The 20,003-nt window shown below is 33.7% G+C and overlaps 1 protein-coding gene across 8 annotated transcripts in view; it reads left to right on the top strand.

Annotated features, from left to right (window-relative positions):
* Nucleotides 1-4,133: 4,133 nt before the first annotated feature.
* LOC137813714 (sister chromatid cohesion 1 protein 2) overlaps nt 4,134-20,003 on the top strand; it is a 30,790-nt gene continuing 14,920 nt past the window's right edge. For 4 of the 8 annotated variants that reach the window (XM_068616113.1, XM_068616111.1, XM_068616108.1 and 1 more), the window contains exons 1-13: nt 4,134-4,242; nt 4,333-4,495; nt 7,818-8,073; nt 8,170-8,213; nt 8,301-8,347; nt 11,629-11,687; nt 11,813-12,504; nt 12,619-12,733; nt 13,309-13,445; nt 13,517-13,728; nt 14,778-14,811; nt 14,914-14,938; nt 15,027-15,159. In XM_068616113.1, the coding sequence (XP_068472214.1) occupies nt 4,378-4,495; nt 7,818-8,073; nt 8,170-8,213; nt 8,301-8,347; nt 11,629-11,687; nt 11,813-12,504; nt 12,619-12,733; nt 13,309-13,445; nt 13,517-13,728; nt 14,778-14,811; nt 14,914-14,938; nt 15,027-15,159 (1,872 nt within the window). In that variant the 5' untranslated portion in view covers nt 4,134-4,242; nt 4,333-4,377. Of the gene's footprint in view, nt 4,243-4,330; nt 4,496-6,570; nt 6,703-7,817; nt 8,074-8,169; nt 8,214-8,300; nt 8,348-9,592; nt 9,734-11,628; nt 11,688-11,812; nt 12,505-12,618; nt 12,734-13,308; nt 13,446-13,516; nt 13,729-14,777; nt 14,812-14,913; nt 14,939-15,026; nt 15,160-20,003 lie in introns of those variants that run through there. The other 4 variants (XM_068616114.1, XM_068616109.1, XM_068616110.1 and 1 more) reach the window with 4 other exon arrangements.

Raw genomic sequence — 20,003 nt, 5'->3', positions numbered from 1 at the left:
TCTGATTTTACAGAACCTCATAGAATGGCCTCTTTTCATGCAATAAAAGCATGTAACAATCGGTTGTTTCGATGGTCCAATCAATTGTTTTTCTGGCATTTTCGAAAATGATTTTGAAAATCTATCTTGTTTGTTTTGTGGATTAAAACCCAATCCAACTTTTCCAAAAACACAGTTTTGAGATGCTAGAACATTCTCAAAGTTGGATTGGCCTTTAGAAAGCTTATCCACTGTTTTAACAAGATAATGGACCTTCTTTTCAAGATTTTCGCAATTTTCACAAACTAGAGTATCACACTTGCACGAAGAGTTTTTGTAAGTGATTTCCAGATTTTCAAAATTTGTTTTTGAATTTTCTAATTCCTCTTCCAGTGCCTTTACTCTGTTTTCAAGCCAACTGTTCTTTTTCTTTTAACCGATTGTTCAAGAGAGCCAATCGGTTGGCTTCTTCATGTGTTTCTTGAAAGGCTTGAAGCAATTGACCATAATTTTCAGAGTTTGAGGAGTTTGATGAACTTACACTACTTGAGTCATCCTCCCTTCTGGCCATGAAGCAAAGATTGAGACTTTTCTTATTTTGCCTTCTTTTCCTTCTTGCTTGGCTCTTTGTCATTGCTTCCTTTGGTTCATGAGCAGCCTTGAGTGTGTCCCACATATCCTTAGTGGTTTTGCATTTTGATATCTTGAAAAATTCATTAGTATCTAGTGCAGAAGCTATAATGTTTTGAGCAGACCGATCAAGTTGGGCCATCTTACATTCATCATTTGTCTATTGAGACAAAGGTTTTGCAATGAAAGAATTATCCTTTTTAAACTTTGGAATGTAAGGACCATTCTCAATTGAATCCCAAATTCCTTGATCAATAGATTCCATAAAGATTTTCATTCTTGCTTTCCAAATATTGTAATTCAATCCACAGAATAAAGGTGGTTTGTAGATTGAAGCACCTTCCTCAAAAGATAGTTTTCCAGCCATAGAAGAAAAAATTTGATCAACTTGAATATCTTTCAAGAACCAAGCTCTTGATGCCAATTGTTAGAATATATGGCTTTAAACTAGAGGGGGGGGGTGAATTGTTTAAAGAGGGTTTTTATAAACTTTTAAGCCTTGAATGAAAATACTTCAAGAAAACCTTGATTGGGAAACCAGTTTTTCAAAACATAAAGCAAAAGGCACAATACTAGTAAAAACAATCGGTTGTTTTACCGAAACAATCGGTTGTTTATACCAGTTAGCAAATATCAAAACTGAATTTAAAGAGTTAGGGATAGAGAGATTGCACACAGATGTTTATACTGGTTCACTCCAACACCAGAGCTACATCCAGTCTTCTCAGAAACCCTGAGGAAATCCACTAAGCAATCACACCTTGATCACTTACACAACAACCAAGAGAATGACCTTGAACACCTCAAGAAACACACTCTCCTTGGCCAACACACCAACACCAAGATTGCTGATCTTGATCCCCTCAAGAACACACAGCCAATCTTAGCAAACATAGAACCGAAACTTGTTTCACAGAGTACAAGGATTACACTTGTTACAGAAGATAATCTAAAATCAATACAAGCAGAATCCTATTCCACGAACTTTGATCAATCACAAACTTTCAGCAATCTCAGCTCTTTGAAAAACTCAAAAACTCTTAGCAAAAACTTGTCAAAGATTAATTCTCAAATCTGTTTTTCTGAATATTTTCAAAGATGTAGTTTGTTATCAAAACTTAACAAACTCTTAAATTGCATTAAAAGATTCGTCAAAGCATTTAATGACTGGAGCGTAAACAGTTAAATCATTTAAAGCTCAGTCAAAGATAAAACATTTTTTCTGTTATGGTCCCAAAACAAACAATCGGTTGTTTCCTCGAATCAATCGGTTGTTTTGGTTCTTAACAATTCAACCATTTGAAAAACAGTTTTCAATCTTTTTCTCAAAACACCTAAGTATAAACAATCGGTTGTTTCGACAAAACAATCGGTTGTTTTAACTTAGTTTGAAAACATTTTATTTTTTACAAAGATTGAGATGTTTTATGCTTTAGATTCGATTAAGGGGTGGATTACAAAACTCAAACTACCCCAGAACTATACTAAACCAGCACAGCAACACTAAGCACAACCAAGGATTCAACATCCTTCAAAGGGTTTGGATTCTTCAAAGCTTGAACATCACTTGGTTCAACATACTGGACCAGAGCTCTTAGAGCTCAGCACTCGATGGTTGGACCTCGGCACCTATAAGAAACAGGTCAGGTCAACTTCTGGTCCAGAATAATGGGTCATGTAATTGGTCTCAGGTGTATGTATAAGTCCATTTTTGTATAATTAAGGTAATCCTTCTTGCATAAGGCCTAGGTGGCTGGCGAGGGGTAGTTATGGACATAGGGGTGCGCTTAGTGCGCATGGGGTCTAGCTTAAGTAAATACTTTCTTTTAGACCTAAGCCCGTGTATGCTAGGACGTGTCAGAGTTAGGTTGCAGGTATGATGAGAGTGAGCGTAGCGCCACGTTGTGGGTGCCTACGTAGACAGATTGGACCCCTGATGCTGGTACATGAGTTGGTACCCTAATGGTTATTCTGTTATTATTTTATGCACTTCCTGGAGAAAAGATTTTGTTCTGTTGCAGCACTGTGAGAGTGTGCCCCTGCACATTTTCCTGTTGAGTATGCTTTCAGTTGATATGAGATTCTCATAATAGAAAGTTGTTACAAGAGGTAGGCTATAAAAGGGGCTTGAGACCCCAGGTTAAGGTACGTTGTTTCTAAGACTGAAACTTATTACTTCTTAAATTCTTATAAGTTCGGTACTGACTTGATCGTTGGAGTGCAATCAACAGGTAGGATCCCCTTTGTTACAACGGAATTACGTTCCAGAGCAGCAAGAGATAAGACGGGTTCGTAAAGAAATAAACGGAGTTAGAGCTTGTCATCGGAGTCAACAGGCGAGCAAGTCAACCAGCAAGAACAAGATGTTTTAAAATTCTACTTAAATAAATAAATAAAAAAATCTTACTCTTACTATTGTGCATTAAATAAATAGAATGTATTTAGTATTTAATGTTTTTAACATTTAATATTGTGCATTAAATACTTTATAAAATAATAAATGATTTGAACATTTATTAATTGTGCATTAAGTACTTTATAAAATAATAAATGATTTGAACATTTAGTATACGTTAACTTTTTTCTATTCACATAATTAAAATAAAATATATTAACTCTTACTTTTAAAGATTTATAATAAATAAATATTTAAAATTCACAATTAATTGGAAAATTTAATAATTAAATATTTTAATTATTATTTTTATATAAGTATTATTCAAATTCATATTAAGAAAGAAAAAAAGAATAAGAATTCAAAGCTTATTTTTGAATAAATAAAATGATGTTTTCAGCATATATATTTTCAGGGAAATTCACAATTACACTTTAAAAAAATCACTTAACAAATTAAATTATTAATAAAATATTATATTTTATCTCATAATAATAAATATGAATGAAGTAAAATTATATTAACTTATTAAGGAGTGTATAAAATATATGGAATGTCTACCTATTATTAATTTTTTATGGTGTTCAATGTATGATTTAATAACTGACATTTTCTAATTCAATTTTTAACAATTACATTAATGATACCCCACTAAAGAATTAATTATTTTCATAATTTCTAGAAATCTCAATTAAAATATCAGGAATAAACGCTCTTACTTAAATTTAAATTTATTTTATTTTTCAAAAAGTGAATGAATGCCTGGTAAAATGTGGGATACTTTCCTTTTTCGTAACAAAAAATATATAGTTTTTTTTTTCATTTCATTTAAATGATTAAGTTTTAAATATTTTATAGATTTGAGTATTTTTAATTATTTTTTTATCAAAAAATATTTAAAATATTTTTTTTAACGGAATAATTTACAAGTTGAAAACGAATGAAAAATTAAAACAAAAAACAAAAATAATATTCACACTGTTTTATTGAAAAATAATAATTAACAAAAGTAAAAAAAATTAAATATTTACTAAAACAAATATTTTTAATAAGAATTCAATTAAAAATAGTTAAACCTGTAACAAACTTAAAACTGAATTATTTTGTTTACTTTATGTATTTTTATGGATTTATTCGGCGGTGATGTAAGTGTTTTCCCGTTAACTAGTTGGTTTTTTTGCGTGAAGAGTGAAGAGCTTCGTAATGAGCATGATGCTAGTCGACCGTTTCTAACCAAGGTACACACTCTTCAAACAACTAGCACTTTGCACAAAACCATGATAAAACCTTATTCTCGTCACGTAGTTCCTTTTCATTCTATGAAACAGATACACGCACACTTTGCAGGACAGAGTGGAACCAAAGAGAATTAAATGTTGAAGGCCAACTTCCTTCTTCGTTATGGAAGTAATCCTGTGCGGGTTGCGGCTTTCTGCTTCAAGAACCTTAGGAAAACTCAGGTCCTTGATACTGACATTTCTTCTGCTGTTGGTTGGTCTTCTCTCTCTCTCATCTCATTCTTTACGTGGCCTTTCGAAGAAATGGCAAATGTTTTTTGTTTTACTTCGAAAAAAATCCAAAATTTTGGTTGGTTTGTTTCATTCTTCATTAGTAGACATGAAATTCTGGTTTCTCTTTTGTTGTTGCTGTTGTGTTTTTTGTTCCATGTGTGGTTATGGGGGGCGGGGGGTTGTAAATTTTTGTTTTTGTTTATGTTGTTCTGTACTTGTGAGTAGTTTGGGAATGGTCGGAAAAGGGGCAGTTTTAGCTAGGTTTGTTTCAAACAGAGTTTTCTTTAATATGCAATTTTAATTGTTGTGTGCAATTTACATGTCTATTATATATATGAAACGATTATCCTGATCCTAAATTCTCTTTGTGTGGAAGTTATTGGCATTGAATTCAAGTTTAAGGAGAACAAATAGTGACAATGATGAATGTGTGGTTGCGGTCACATTGACTGAAAGTTGAAAAGAAAATCCGTTTATGTGATTGTACAGATATATGCGAAGAGAAGTTAACAGTAGCCTAGTAGGGTGTCACATACTAACGGAAAGACAACTAACAGTGATCTAAACTACAATCATATATGTGCAAGGATAGATGTTGCAGAAGTGCTATTTGATACTTGTTTCTGCAAACATTGTCAACAACTTATCAAAAGGGGTAATGAATATATCATGTTATGGTATATTTCCTATGGAGTTAAAAATGGAGACGAAAAGTTCATTAATCAGAATAAAACCTCTGCTGCTCCTCATCCAACTGACTGAACTGACCTACACATCAGTGGAATATTCTGGTTGTTACAAGATGGTATGTTACAGCTAATAATATTCCTACTCATCATAAGACATACGAAAAATCATCCTGGGTTCATCAAACTCATACCAAACTGACTCTTAGCATAAATTGATGGACTATGAATAAAAATAGCGGTGTTGGAGGGCTTAATAATGAAAGTGTCAAAATGGAATAATTTTATAGGGAAAATTACAAATAATAGATTTTTTGGTAAAAATATTTCAGGTTTGGGACAATTATTACCAAAGTGTTTATTCGTTAACCAATAATAAATATTATTCCTAAACTGGAAGTATTTGAAACTGCATTTTTGTTCATTTAATTTTGTAATTTTCTCCAATTCTGTATTCTGCTTTAGCGCTTCTGCCCTCAGAATATACTTTTTTATGATCTTTTTTCATTTGCATCATGAAGTTCCTTATTACATTGGGAGAATAGTTTAGGTTAGGTATTTTGTCATGATTTATGTTGTCGTGAATTTTCCATTTTAGATGAATAACTCTCAGATTTTCCATTTGATGTTATTACTATCAGATCAATATTTTTTATGGTCCTACTAGGTTTTGTTTTTGTCTAAGTAAAGGGTATGAGGCATAAACACTTCTCTTATGTGAATTGTCACCATGTTGGACAAAAGTGATTTTTTGTCAGCTCAAACACTTGAATCGATACCTCCCTTTGGCTCAAATGCATGAGTTGACACCTCTGAATACATACTAGTATTAATTTGAGTTAACACGTGTTAGGAATGAATTTAGGGAGCATCTAAACTGGAACAAACCTATACAGGTTTATTATAGAAAGAAAAATAGGGCAAAGGGTCAAATTGTAAATAATAGTTCACTGGGTCAAGTTGTTAGTTATTTCCATTAAGTCTGTTGGAAGTCTTTTACATATAGGACTTCTTCCTGTTCAGCATTTTTTCAGAGAGTGTTTTTGTCTTATGGGTTTCCAGTGTGAAAAGGAGAGTGCTTGTTTTTGGGGGTATACTTTATATACCTTGGTTCTTGTAAGAGTCTTGTTAATAATCACTATAGAAGTTATGCAGTTCTTTTTCTCTCTTGATGTGTCTGAGTGTTGTTCTTTTTTGGAATCAATTATCTTTTTCCTTCTAGTTCAAGAGATTCCTAACAAGTTTGATCCGATCTGTTGGATCCACTACGCAATGGATAATCAGGTAGAAAGTTTTTGAGAAGGAGGTCAGCAAATAGGGGGTGCAGTTGGCAGATATAAAGACTAGCATGGAATACATCAAGAAATTGTTGTTACAGCAGCATAACCCGAAAAGTCCTTCTGTGGAGGGCGACAATTCAGTAAATCAGAGAGATGACTTCTCAGAAGAAGAGGAACAAGTCCTATATGTAAAAAACTTCCAACAGACTTAGCAGAAATAAGTAACAACTTGCCCAGTTATTTTGTTTGCAATTTGTGACCCTTTCCCCTATGTTTCTTTCTATAATAAACCTATAGAGGTTTTTTCCATTTTAGAAACTCCCTAAATTCATTCCTAACAACACCTCCATTTAGATATTTTATCATGATACTCATTTCATTTCATTTGTGTCTTTCTCTCTTTTATATATATAGATGTGTTTGTGTGTTGTCTCAATGTCCTATATTTAGACATTAGTCATTTGTCATGTTGGAATGTCCATGTTGTAATAGGTCGTTTTGTTAATGTTTGCCCTTCATAGGTTAGAACTAAGAAAATGAAAATAGTTGCCAACTCTAGTTCAAAGGTTGACAATCATGCAGTAGCTGAAGCAACCTTTGAACTTATGTGGTTATAGCCATCACTTCAACGGCTCAAATTGGGTAACAACAAGGAAATGTTAGTGATTTGTTTACAACCAAGTTGCATTAAATATTGCTTCTAACCTAGTCTCATAGAAGGAACAAACACAGATATTGAGTACATTTTGTCTGTGATAAGGTTCTTTTAGGACATAAACTACTAGTTTTGTTAACATCAATGATCAATTAGCAGATATATTAACTAAGTTCCTTTGAGGGCCTTGGGCTGTTTGTGTCATAAGCTTGGTGCCTGACATATATGCTCCAGCTTTAGGGAGTGCATAAACTTGATTTTATTTACTCCTAACTTCTCCTAATTCTGTAGTCATTAAGGATGTTTTAATCCTGTTGATTATGTGTGGAGTTGTATACTTGCCAAGGGGAATGGTCTTGGGGCCAAGGGACCCTGGTGCCTTGTGTTCTTGGAGCTACACATGCAGCAATTATAGTATTTAGCATTTTAATTTTTCTTCACTGGGTTAAATATTAAAATGCTTGTGCTAAAGTTTTATTTGCACTAATAAACTGGTTAATTATATTAGAGGTTTCTAAGAACACTTTTATATGGATCATTGTTGATGGTGCTTGGTCTTGTTACTCCCAAAAATTGTAAAAAATGTTTTTTTTTGTCTGTTTATAATCCACTTTGTGAAATCAAGATTAACTTTATGCTATTGATTTGCTATTTTTTTATTATTTTCTTTACCTTCTACAGACAAGATTTTGCAAGATGAAATGGATGTTGTATCCTATAGAGTGCTAGGCTATCTTCTTCTTGGCATTGTCAGAATATACTCGAGAAAGGTTGAATATGCACTTGATGATTGCAATGAGATGCTCATTAAAATTAATAAATTTGTGGACTATAGAGAGGACTTTGCCCATGTGGAAACCTTGCGTATGTCTGTTAGTATACCAGACAGATTTGAGTTGGATGCTTTTGAGTTGGATGTACTTGAATATACTGGCAAGTAAGGTTTTACCAGATTATAACTTGTAAATTTACATGCTTTAGAAATCTTATTTTGGTTTTTGAGCATTTCATTACTTATCTTCTATTGTTTCAGAGATCATACTGCTCTTCCAGAAGAAATTACTATTAAAGACAGAGGTACTAGAATTCTTTCACTATTTTACTTTTATAGTAAATTTAATCTTGTCCTAATTTTTGAGTAATATATGCTGTGAAATGCAACAGAGGTTGTGTGTAAAACTGGGGGATTTGGGCTGTTTACTCAAGAGAAGGTATGCATTCCGTAGTTCTTCATAGGTGTCAAATTGTAGTGTCTCAATTCTGTAAGCCTTAACTGAATAATGTTTATTCTATTTTATCCACTCAATTATTTTTGTTTTTGTTTCTCTTTGGCTCTTCAGTAATATATTGCCTAATAAATGGTTTTTCATGAGTATATAGGTCTGTTTCTGTTGGATTCAAGAAATAAACACATTTAATTCTAGATAAACACATCTTATTCTATTTAGTTAACTTTTTAGTACAAAAGTCAACAAATACCAGGTTTCCCTAAAATGGATCTCTTTCAAAACACCAAAATCAACAACCTCACCCCCTTCTTGCCTTCTGCAAGTTGTCAAACTATAACTTGCACACCATTGCATCAACTGCCTAATTTTGATTTTAGCCTAATGCCTTTTGTTACACAAGAAGCCTTGCACTTAGTACTGAAATAAAGTAACCGTTCCTTGCAGATCAGCTATGAATTTGGTCCCAACAGTTCAACTTTTTTTATCTTCATCTCCCAAAATAAGCATTCTTAAATTTTTTCATGATACCCATGATGTGGCCATAATAATGGTTGGCCACATTGAAAACAATAAACTTCTTTCTTTCTAACATACTCTTAACAAGTTAAATGCCTAGTGCTGCAGGTTTTGAACAATGAATTTTTGTGAATTACCACTAGTATAACTTCTCCCACTGTATGTCTATAAGGTTTAACCCTTACAAAAGAAACAAAATGTTGTTCTCGAGTTCGATTAGGACTCAAAATTCACTGGTTATAACAGCCCAGACCCAGTGTTCTGGTGCAAAACCACCCCAAACAGCAAGTTGAGGATTTCATTTTTTCTCTACACCTAACATCATAAATATAGAATTTATTCTTTATCTGTTTGTCTAAATGAATGACAGTGGGCACAATTTTTGGATCACGAGTCCTCACTTTTCTTCTATGTTCTAATCACATTCATAAATAATCCTAAAGTCAATTCTTCTGGAATCTGGGTTAATTGGGCCAATGAACATTATAAATTGCTGCTCAAACTCCTATACACAATTTGTTTGATTGCAAGGCTGGTAATTGTTCATAGGGATTTTCTGTTCCATTACTAGAAAACGTAATAATTCCACTTTGAAAACCTCCAATGTTGATAGAGCCCAGGAACAAGGGTCAGCTGGAGGACCAATTGTTGGGTCAACAAAACCCAAGGATTCGGAAACTTTACTCCAGCAAGGAGGAAACCTGGCAATCAGTAGCAGAGGTTGTAGTAGTTCACAGTGGAGTGCTGATTGTAGCAGAGGGAATAATAAAAAGGGTGTGGCTCATAGAGTGCTGATAGCAAGATGAATTGTGAGTGAAATGGCTTGGTACCTACTGTTCTAGGAGCTGAGAGGTTTGTTCTTGTGATTTCTAACTATCCAAAAGCTTTTTCTTCATTTTTGGCATTGTGGTCTGTGTTAGTTTAATGCTAGTAATTCGGTCAGTCTACGTAATTGAAGGCTTCCAGATCTAATCCACTTTACATTAGTCCCTTTGATACAAATCAAGCCCACGGACAATTTGAATTCTGGTTTAGTCCTTTGCATTTCAAAAAGGTCATGTTTATTAATATAGCTAATTACAAACCTTGTCAGTCCTGGCTATCTACCCAATTGGATCTTGCCCATGAAAATTGGGTAATTTCACTTTCCACTCTTTCTTTTTAAACGCATTTTAATCCCCATCTTCAAGGCTGGATGAGTGACCGATGACATGACCTTGATTATGTAGTTGACTAGTTCTAGAATGGTTAAAACTTCTTCCATGGCGTTTTTCCATTGATTGGCCTTTTGTTCTTAGCCAAAATCCTCCAAATTATTTGGATAGTGTCTCCTATTATTTCCCTTTTCTTGGGTATTTAAATTTTCCCTTTTCTTGGGTATTTCAATTTGTAGTATAAATTATTTAATCCGTATTCTAATATTTAAAATAGGGGTCATCCGCTTCCTGCTATCCTGCCATCCTGCTTGGCATTTTCAGAGCTATATGCACCACTGTCAGATATGATAACAATTCAAACATCAACAAATACATGGTTTCCTCTCAGCAAAGCGTTTTCACCTTGAGAACTTCAAAATGACAATCTGACACATCAATTGCCTTCTTCAAGTCTATCATAGAACCTATATATCACTATAAGGATGATGTGTATAACTGCTAGATCTAAAATTCATTTAAAAATAGAATTCTATTAACATAATACAAAGATATGACTGCCTAATTTAAAGACCTAATTATCTTCCATTGATTGGCAATCACATGCTGGTTAATAAGTAATTCCCTTATGGAGTTCCACTTTAGGGATTTAATTGATTATGTACTGCAGTGCAATCAATGTATAACGTAGATACTGTCTTGCTTGGGCTTTCACCTTAAAGCTTAAACTTTTAGGTGAATTAGTCTTTTACATTCATATGAGAAAGTTATCTTGGTTTTTAATTGTATTCAATGTCTTTCTTTTTTGTTTTTATTTTCTTTTTCATCTTTCTTGTTATAAATTTTCTCCAAATAATATTAAAGTGAAAATGAAGGCAGACAAGATTTAATGAAAATTTGTTTGGAACATCTATAGAAACAAAACAGGGCATAAATTTGTACCAGATAACTGGAGCTTATCTTTGCCAACAGAGTCAAATGGGGGAATATGGTGCTGACTAATAAAATTGTACAATGATTGTAGATTATCTATAATCATAAATGTTTGGAATAATATGCAAGGTTCGGATGGCGAAGGGTGTTGACCTGCCAAAATATGTTTTATATCGAATGGAATTGGTAATAATTTGTTATATTGTACTATATATAAAGAATAATTCTTATATATGTATGGTGTTAATGAATATAATTAATTGAAACAGTAATGTAAATTAAATTAATACTAAAAGGAACTAACATTCTTAAATATTGGTGGATTAAGTCACTCAACCCACCTTGACTTGGTGGGTTGGCGTGTTTGTAGATTGAATCATCTAAGCAACTCCACTAATTTTGATAGGTTGACTATTCTAGTTCTACCTGCATTATCACCATCCATGCAAGATGTTTTATGCCAATCTGAATCATTGATGATTGACCAAATGAGCTAGTTAAATTAATTTCCGCCTTAATTGTAGCCATAATATGTTATAGGCTTATTGATGGAAATCATTTTCATATTCTTGATAGTTTTAAATTTACTTAAAATAGAAAGAACAAACCCTTATGTTATTTTCTTGATTCTGTACATTCTAAATGCCTTTTACTATGCAGTTTGAGGAATTTGATAACAGTGAAAATACCTGCTCTTCTGATCGCGATAAAGTGGGAAAGTATGTTGATCAAACTTATGAAAATATTATTTTATTTCTTCTGTCATAACATGCTGATGATTATAATTTGGATTGTTCTGTATCTTCTTCATTGAACTTATTTGATTGTGTAATATACTTGGCAGTGCTCATCTAACTGAACTGTTGAGTATGATGGGTATTAAAGTTGATCCACTTAGGGATACATTAGAAAGCAGCATTTTTTCTCTAAAGGAACCAATGAACTTGGAAAGTGTTTTAACAGTAGAAGGACGAGTAGAAAAAGAATTTGTTAAGTTGTCTGGTAAAGAGCAACAAATTATTGAAGATCAGACAATTAAAGACGCAGTTACAAGTGAAGATGAAATACATGAAGATAGTAGTAGAATCTCTCAAGATGAATGCATAGATATCAGTATGTTTTGTGGGAGAGAGGAGGAACATGTGTCATCTGTGGAAGAATTTGCCAAATCTTGTCAAGTTGACACCGCCCAGAGTTCTATCAAGGAAACATTAAGCTCAATATGCAACATGAGTGAGGAAATTGTAGAAGTTCATGAAGCCATAAGTTTGGAAGAAAGTATAGAAAAGCCTGAGGATAAGAAATCCCAAGAAAAAGAATGTGTGCACCATGTCAATTCATTTATTGCCAATGACATCCATGAAGAGCTCATTGAAGGATCTGCTGAGAAGCATGATAACAAAGAAACATTAGGGTTTCAAGAAAAGGTTTCACTTGACGATGAAAGACTTAGTTTTACTGTATCAAAAACAAAAAATCTATGTGTAACTCCAGTGTCTAAGTTTCAAGATGATTCCATTGGAAGGCCAAAACAAGGTTCTTGAAACAGTTATTCTTCATAAGCCTTGAAAATGAAAATGCTGAATATTTTGTCTTTGTTTTAGGCATATGGATTTTTCAATTTTTTTTCTTAAAAATCTGTTTTGGCAGGTGCTACTATGCCAGAGTCAATGCTTATTTCTACACCAGCTGTGAGAGACCGCTCTCAGTTTTCAAGGAAAAGAAGAACTCTTATTGATCAAAAAAGGATTGTCCTACCAAACAAGTCTGTGGTTATACTTTAGGAAGTATTCTTATGGATTCTTTTTTTAAATCATTCTTTTTTCTATCTATTCAAATCTTCAATGCTTATTTACCTTGCTTACTTGTGCACAAGACTGGTGGTAAAGGATTGTTCCATGTGTATCTAGAATTTGAAGCTATTATCTAAATAATAAACTAAATTTTTTCCAAATATTTAGTATAATATGTCCATTCACATTGTAATTAATAAATGCGTCATAAGTATATGAGGTTTGTATTTTACCTAATTGAAAATTTGCTCATTGTTAGAATGGTGTGGGAAAATCCATTAGTTATTTTAGGAAATATTGTGTAAACAATTGTTACCATAAAATTAGGCCCATTTACTTGAATTTCTTACTCTTATAGGAATCCCTCCAATCATTTGTTTTGACTCTAGTTTCTTCCTTTTCCTATAAATATTTATATGTAGCTCATGTGATCTAGTAAATTAATTTACAGCTATTACACTCAAGATAGAATTTTAATTCAATGCTGATTTCGATGTGCAAGTCTTTTCATGGTTCTCGAACTGAGTTACATATTGAACCATTTCAGGGTAATTACAAAGCTCTTAGGTAGTACAGAAGCCATAGTTCGTAAACGAAGAAAATACTGTCGTACTTCACTTACTTGGAAAAGAGAATCTCCCATTCCCTTTCATCCTGATAGATTCTATGAGCCCTTGCTTCCTGGTAAGTTTGGTTTTATCACTGTTCTTTTTGTTTGTAACTCTTCTATCTTTACTAATGTTGGTTTTCTTCAGGTTGTTCCCCAAAGCTTCAAATCCTATTCTCTAGAAAGAAAATGAAATTACCTGATTCCCTCAAGACTGTGGAAGCTTCATGGAACCTACACTTGCTAGAGTCTCCAACTATTGCCACTCCGCCAAGCCCTCCTCAAGATCATATACCAACTGTTCCACAGACTCTTTCATTGAGTACAAATGAAAATGAGTTTCCTAGTCTGTTGGATGAGGTAAAGAATAACTAAATAAGAAATTTCTGTTTGACATTCTAATTGGAACTGTGATTAGTTTGCAACACATTCACATCACAATTGTATCTACACAGCTCAAATAAAGAAAACCATATTTCTGTTTAATCCAGGAACAATGAATTTGTATGAACCTTTAGATTATATGACAAAGGGTGAAGATTGTTAGAATATATAAAAATATGCAATATTATCTTTGATTGTGTCTTATATATCCTTTAATATTAGTTTCCTCCATAATATCTCTTAGGATTTTATTTATTCCCCATTTATTTAGGATTATGAATAGTAGTCTAGGTTTTAATATTTGCTGCAAAACTGGATTATTTACTTTAGGTTTTAAATCTTATATTCTCCTTTAGGATTAGTTTCCTCCATATTATCTCTTAGAATTCTATTTGCTTCCCATTTATTTAGTAGTACACCTGGTTTTATTATATCATCACATTGTTACACATCACAATACTTAAGTATATTATTTCTAGTTTTTTTTTCTTTTCAATTTCCTTACTTCATAACCTAAAACCTTATAATTACATGACATCATAGCTGTTTCATCTTTATGTCCTATCTCACCAGTGCCAACAATCCATTGTTGATGCTGGTGTTTTCTTTTGTTTGTTTTTCCTCACCACCCTTCTACAATATTTTTAGAGGATTCCTAGTCCTTCCATTTCCTCTGGTTCTTCAAGGAAGTCTTTTTCATCCAATAATAAAATATCCTTTTTACTTTGTCATAAAATTATAAAATGTTAAACGTGATGATTTTATGAATCAAAGCTAAGTTCCTCTCTCATTGTCAAACAAAAAAGTCTTACTCCATTAACTCTGTTTGCTGAAGAAAAAGAAAAATATATCCCCCATCGGCTTTAGCAGATGTACATGTGAGACTGCATTTCTTGGAATGTTCTTCTTGAGTATATTTATTTTTTTTAATGAAGAAGCCCCAATTTAGTTTTTCTTTTGTTTTCTCCATATTTTTGTACAATGATCTAATTGATGTATATGTGGATTTATTATGTTTGAATCAGGAAATAAATTCATTTGGCACAGATGATGCAAAATGTGAGAACTCTTGCAAATCTCCATTTATAAATTGCTATAATTTTTGTTAAATTCAATGTTTTGCTGAATAGTACATGATTTCTTTATTTATTTTCTCTACAGTAGTTGGGTGGTCCGATCGAACCAGGTGAGATGATAGTTGGCTTTTGGAATACCAATAGTTCAATCATTGTTTTTGGGATTGACTTATGATGGTGTTCTTTGATGATGTTCAGGGATGTAGCAAGTTACTTGCATAAGAGTTTTCTACCTGCAAGGAATCAGAAAGAGGAGAGTGTGCTAAACTTCTCAAAAGCTTTAGGAGGCTTAGCCCGGAAAGAAGGGGCAAGGCTATTTTATGAAGTACTGGTATGTTAAACTTTTTGTTTAAAGATTATGTTCATGCTTCTGAAATGTTTGGTGACTATTTTTCTTATAACAAACTTCTTCATTTTCTGTGGAGAAATCTGAATTGTGTTTTCTTGTCTTTAACCCTTCTTGTTCTGTAGATGACATTCTTTTCAACCTTAAAGGATGAGAATATGTTCTTAATAATTGTCAACTCTACTTTTTTTCTGGGTGATGATGATAATAGGAAAAAGTGACTCTGTAATCCATTTAATCTGTCATAGGATAATCATGTACTTTCAATAACTTTTTATTGAGGGTGATGCCTTTTCATTTAATGGGTTAACTTTGTTGTCTGATTGGAATATAGCTCTAAAATGCAAGTCAATAGGAAATACATGTCTGCCCTTTTGCTCTATCTTAGCAACCATATTGAACAAATTGATCCTGTCAATAATTTACTTTTTAGTTATTTTAGTTTTTTCATTTTTTTCTCACATGAAACAGTTGGTTGAATGTATGTGTTTGGAACAAAAACCAGAAATCCTAACTTGAAAACTCATTCGCCGTTACAGAACAGTGTGACTGAAATGAATTGTATTTCTCACACACCTTCAGCAATCACAGCAAAATTACCAAAAGGAGCTCTCTCCTTTTCACTCTGGAAAATCTAGATTCACCGAAGTTGGAAAACAAAAGCTAAAACAACCCAATAACAACTAAGGACCTATTTATTACGCCCTTACCAAACAACATAACTAACTACTTGGTTACAACTAAATACAATTTAGCCCCTTTTGTCCTTCTGTTGTAGACCTGTAAAGGTTGTTCGACCTTCATCTCGGTCTTTTCCCCATTCCTAACAGTACACCCTTATTCTGAAACAACCTTGTCCTCAAGGTTCAAATCTAGAAATTGAATAGTGAAATTTGAACCATCTTCACAAGTAGCTTCTTCTAGAGGTTGTTCTGCCATTGCACAAGCTTGTAGTAGTTGTAACTTTTATGCGATTGCTCCAATTTGTTATGGAACCTAATAACCATGGTAGTCCGCCTATGAGGCCTAATTTTCAAATATACCGAATCCCGTGCTTTTTATCAGTGCTATCTTTCTGTGCTTATTAGCGTAAACTGTCATCTGATCAAACTTTAATTGCATTAAAGCTTCATCATGATCCACTAAATCTTGAGCCACAACTTCCACCTAAGTTTCTTTTGGTGAAAACTTAGCCAAAAAAGGTGGAGGTCTCCTATATACTACTACCTCAAAAGGTGTGCAGTGTGCCGCTGTTATGTTCCCAAAAGAGAAAGAAAAAATACACACTTTGAACACTGAAAAAGGAATGATTTCTATTATTCCAGCACCTTATCAGAACATACAACAATCACAAAGGAAATTAATTCCTTTCACATAGGTATTACTCCAGTCAAAACAACACACATGCCAAAAAGAGACCTTCAACCTACCGGGTTGGTAAACTACCCGACACCCCCCTTATTCAGTATTCTTAAATTTCCTTCTATAATACACCTTCCACACTTTCTCCTTATCTTCTTGCCTACCATTACTCCTCTCTGGTGAAACAACCTTGTCCTCAAGGTTAAAGTCAGGAAATTGGTCCTTGATAGTTGCAACATCCTCCCATGTAGCAGTCTCACTTCCTCCTTCATTCCACATTATTATAACTTGCTTTACGTGTACGTTGTGGACGACTATTTCTCGTTTATCCAAAATTTCTTTTGGAGAAAAAACAAAGCCTTGCCCGTTGAACTCGTGAGGCAATTATTGGATGCACTTGGTGAGTCCCCACTGCTAACTTCAACTGGGACACATGGAAAATTGGATTATTCGAGCTTGTACCGGTAGTTGTAGCCTAAAAGCCACTGAACAACCTTTTGTTATAACCATAAAAGGGCGATAATATTGGGCTGCTAGTTTTGGATGCAAACGAATAGGCATGATTAGTTGTCTGTGCGGACGAATTTTAAGATACACCATATCTCCTACTTTAATTGGAGAAGGTTTTTTGTGACGATTGGCGAATTTAGACATTTGATCCTACGCTCTTCCCAGATGAAATTTGAGTTGTGCAAGGGCCTCATCCCTATTCATTAAATCTTGTGACACCGCTTCTATCACCGGCTACAAAACGTGTCAGAGATGGAGGAGCTCGTCCATACACCATTTCAAAAGGGGTACTTTTGGCTGGCCCGTGAAAACTGGTGTTGTACCAATATTCAACCTACAAAAGGAAAAATGCCCATATTTTCGGTTGCTCAGAACTAAAGCAACAAAGGTATGAGTTGAAAGAAATAAATGAAATGTATTTCTGAGATATCTTTACAAATGTGATTACAATCTCAATTTATAGACTATATACAACCTATTTAAGGAAAGAAATAATAGGTAATAAAAACAAGAAATAATAGGTAATTAAAGTTGGACAAATCAAATCAAATATTTCCTAATAAATAGAGAATGAAATATGCACTTAATTACAGAATGATTATCTCCTAATTATGCAACACCTCCCCTGAAGTTGGTGAATGTATTCTATCATTCTCAACTTGTAAGTAAGATCTTTGAACTGTTTTGTAGGAAGTCCCTTAGTAAACATATCTGCCACTTGGAGTCTTAAGCAGCCAGTCTTTCCCTCAAAGTTTTTTTTTTCAATCTCATCATCACATGTAACGATCATATCATCTATATATACCAAAAGTAGAGTGAGTTTATCATTTTGAGAATGTTTTATAAATAGAATATGGTCACCTTGGCTTTGTCGGTACCCCAAAGATATCATAGCTTGAGTAAACCTTCCAAACCAAGCACAAGGTGATTGTTTAAGACCATATAGGGCTTTCTTAAGTCTGCACACCTTATTCCCTTCATTAATAGCACCATAACCCAGTGGAATCTCTATGTATACCTCTTCCTCCAACCTTCCATGCAAGAAGGCATTTTTAACATCAAATTGATGCATCTCCCAACCAAAGTGCGCTGCCACAGAGAGAATAATCCTGACTGTATTCATTTTTGCCATTGGAGCAAAAGTCTCCTCATAATCAATCTCATAGGTTTGAGTATATCCTTTTGCAACCAACGTTGCTTTATATTGATCTAGTGTGCCATCAAACTTATACTTAACTGTGTATATGCACCTACAACTCACTGCCTTCTTATCTTTTGGTCTCTCTACAATCTCCCAAGTCTCATTCCTTTCTAATGCACTCATTTCTTCATTCATGGCTCGAATACAATTCTTTTCTTTTAAGGCTTCTTGTACTGATGTAGGGATTTTGATAGAATCAATAGCTGAAAAAAACTCTGGTGCTACATAGAAAGTTTTTATGTAGACACAAATTGGGATATAGGATATTTGGCACAAGATCGTTTTTCTTTTCTTAAAGCAATGGGTAAATCATCTTGGTTTGGTTCAAAAACATGATTTAAGGTTTCGTCAAGAGTACAGGTATGAGTTCTTACCTTTGGTTCGGACAATTGAAGTTGTTGTTCAACCAATACGAGTTCTTGTTGCCTTCGCTAATATTGTTTTTCAACATATTTGTCCTTATTATTTTCTCTGTTAATGATTCTGGCGCAAGGTCTTTGTCATTCTCCCTAAGAATGAAATCCTACTCAAAGGAAAATGTGACAACTCAAGGACCTCAGCTTCTTGAATACTCTCCCCCCTGAAGCTGAAAACTAGGAAAGAAAGACTCTGTTTCATGGAAGGTGACATCCTTGGAAACATAGACTTTACGACTTTGAGGGTAATAACATTTGTACCCCTTTTTGTTAGGGGCATAACCAATGAAGACACAATTGATGGCGCGAGGATCTAACTTACCCCGATAAGGACTATGAACATGGACAAAAGCAGAACAACCAAAGACATAGAACTCGAGAGGGTAATCTATTAATCAAATAAGTGGCACTTAGGACTGCTTTCCCAGTAAGACCTAGGAACAAACATTTGGAAGTAAAGTTCTAGTAATGTTAAGGAGATGATGATTTTTCCTTTTAGCAACCTCATTTTGTTGAGGTGTGTCCACACAAGTTAATTCATGAATAACTCCATTTTCCTTAAAGAACTTGGAAATGTTTTGGTTCACATATTCACTTCCATTATCAGAACTCAATCTCTTAATTGGACTTTCAAATTGTGTTTGAAGCATTCTGTAAAAATTTACAAACAAGTGAAAAAACTTCAGACTTATCTTTCATTAGGAATATTCAGGTAACCTGAGTACACTCATCAATAAATGAAACAAATCATTTTGCACCCGAGATATTAGGAATAGGTGAACGTCCCCATACATCTGAATGAATAAGATCAAAAGGTTTAGAACTTTTATTACCATTGGGAAAAAAAGTTGTTCGATGGTGTTTAGCAAACTGACAAACATCACAATGAAAAGACTCAGCAGACACTTTTATAAATAAAACAGGAAATAAGGACTTTACGGTACTAAATGGAGGATGACCAAACCCTAACTCAACCTCATAAAACCGGCTGATAAGGTGAGATTTGCACCCACTTATATACTGTGAAATGTCCTAATCTCTAGTCGATGTGGGATCTCCAACATCCCCCTCGCGCCAAGGCTACCAACTCGTGCATGGGACTATATAATGGGTGGTCCGATAACGGCCCAATAGCGGGTGGCCTAATGAGCCCAACAAACAATTGTTAGGATAGACTCAAAATGACTATGATACCAAGTTGAAAGAAATATATAAAATATATTTCTGAGATATCTTTACAAATGTGATTACAGTTTCAATTTATAGATGGCTTACAACCTAATTAAGGAAAAAAATAATAGGTAACTAAAGCTATACAAATCAAATCAAATCACTAAAAG

Source organism: Phaseolus vulgaris, chromosome 1, assembly GCF_000499845.2.
Source record: "Phaseolus vulgaris cultivar G19833 chromosome 1, P. vulgaris v2.0, whole genome shotgun sequence".
NCBI classification, from domain to species: Eukaryota; Viridiplantae; Streptophyta; class Magnoliopsida; order Fabales; family Fabaceae; genus Phaseolus; species Phaseolus vulgaris.
Note: the sequence above shows the minus strand (reverse complement) of the source record. Positions and strands in the feature narration are given on the sequence as shown.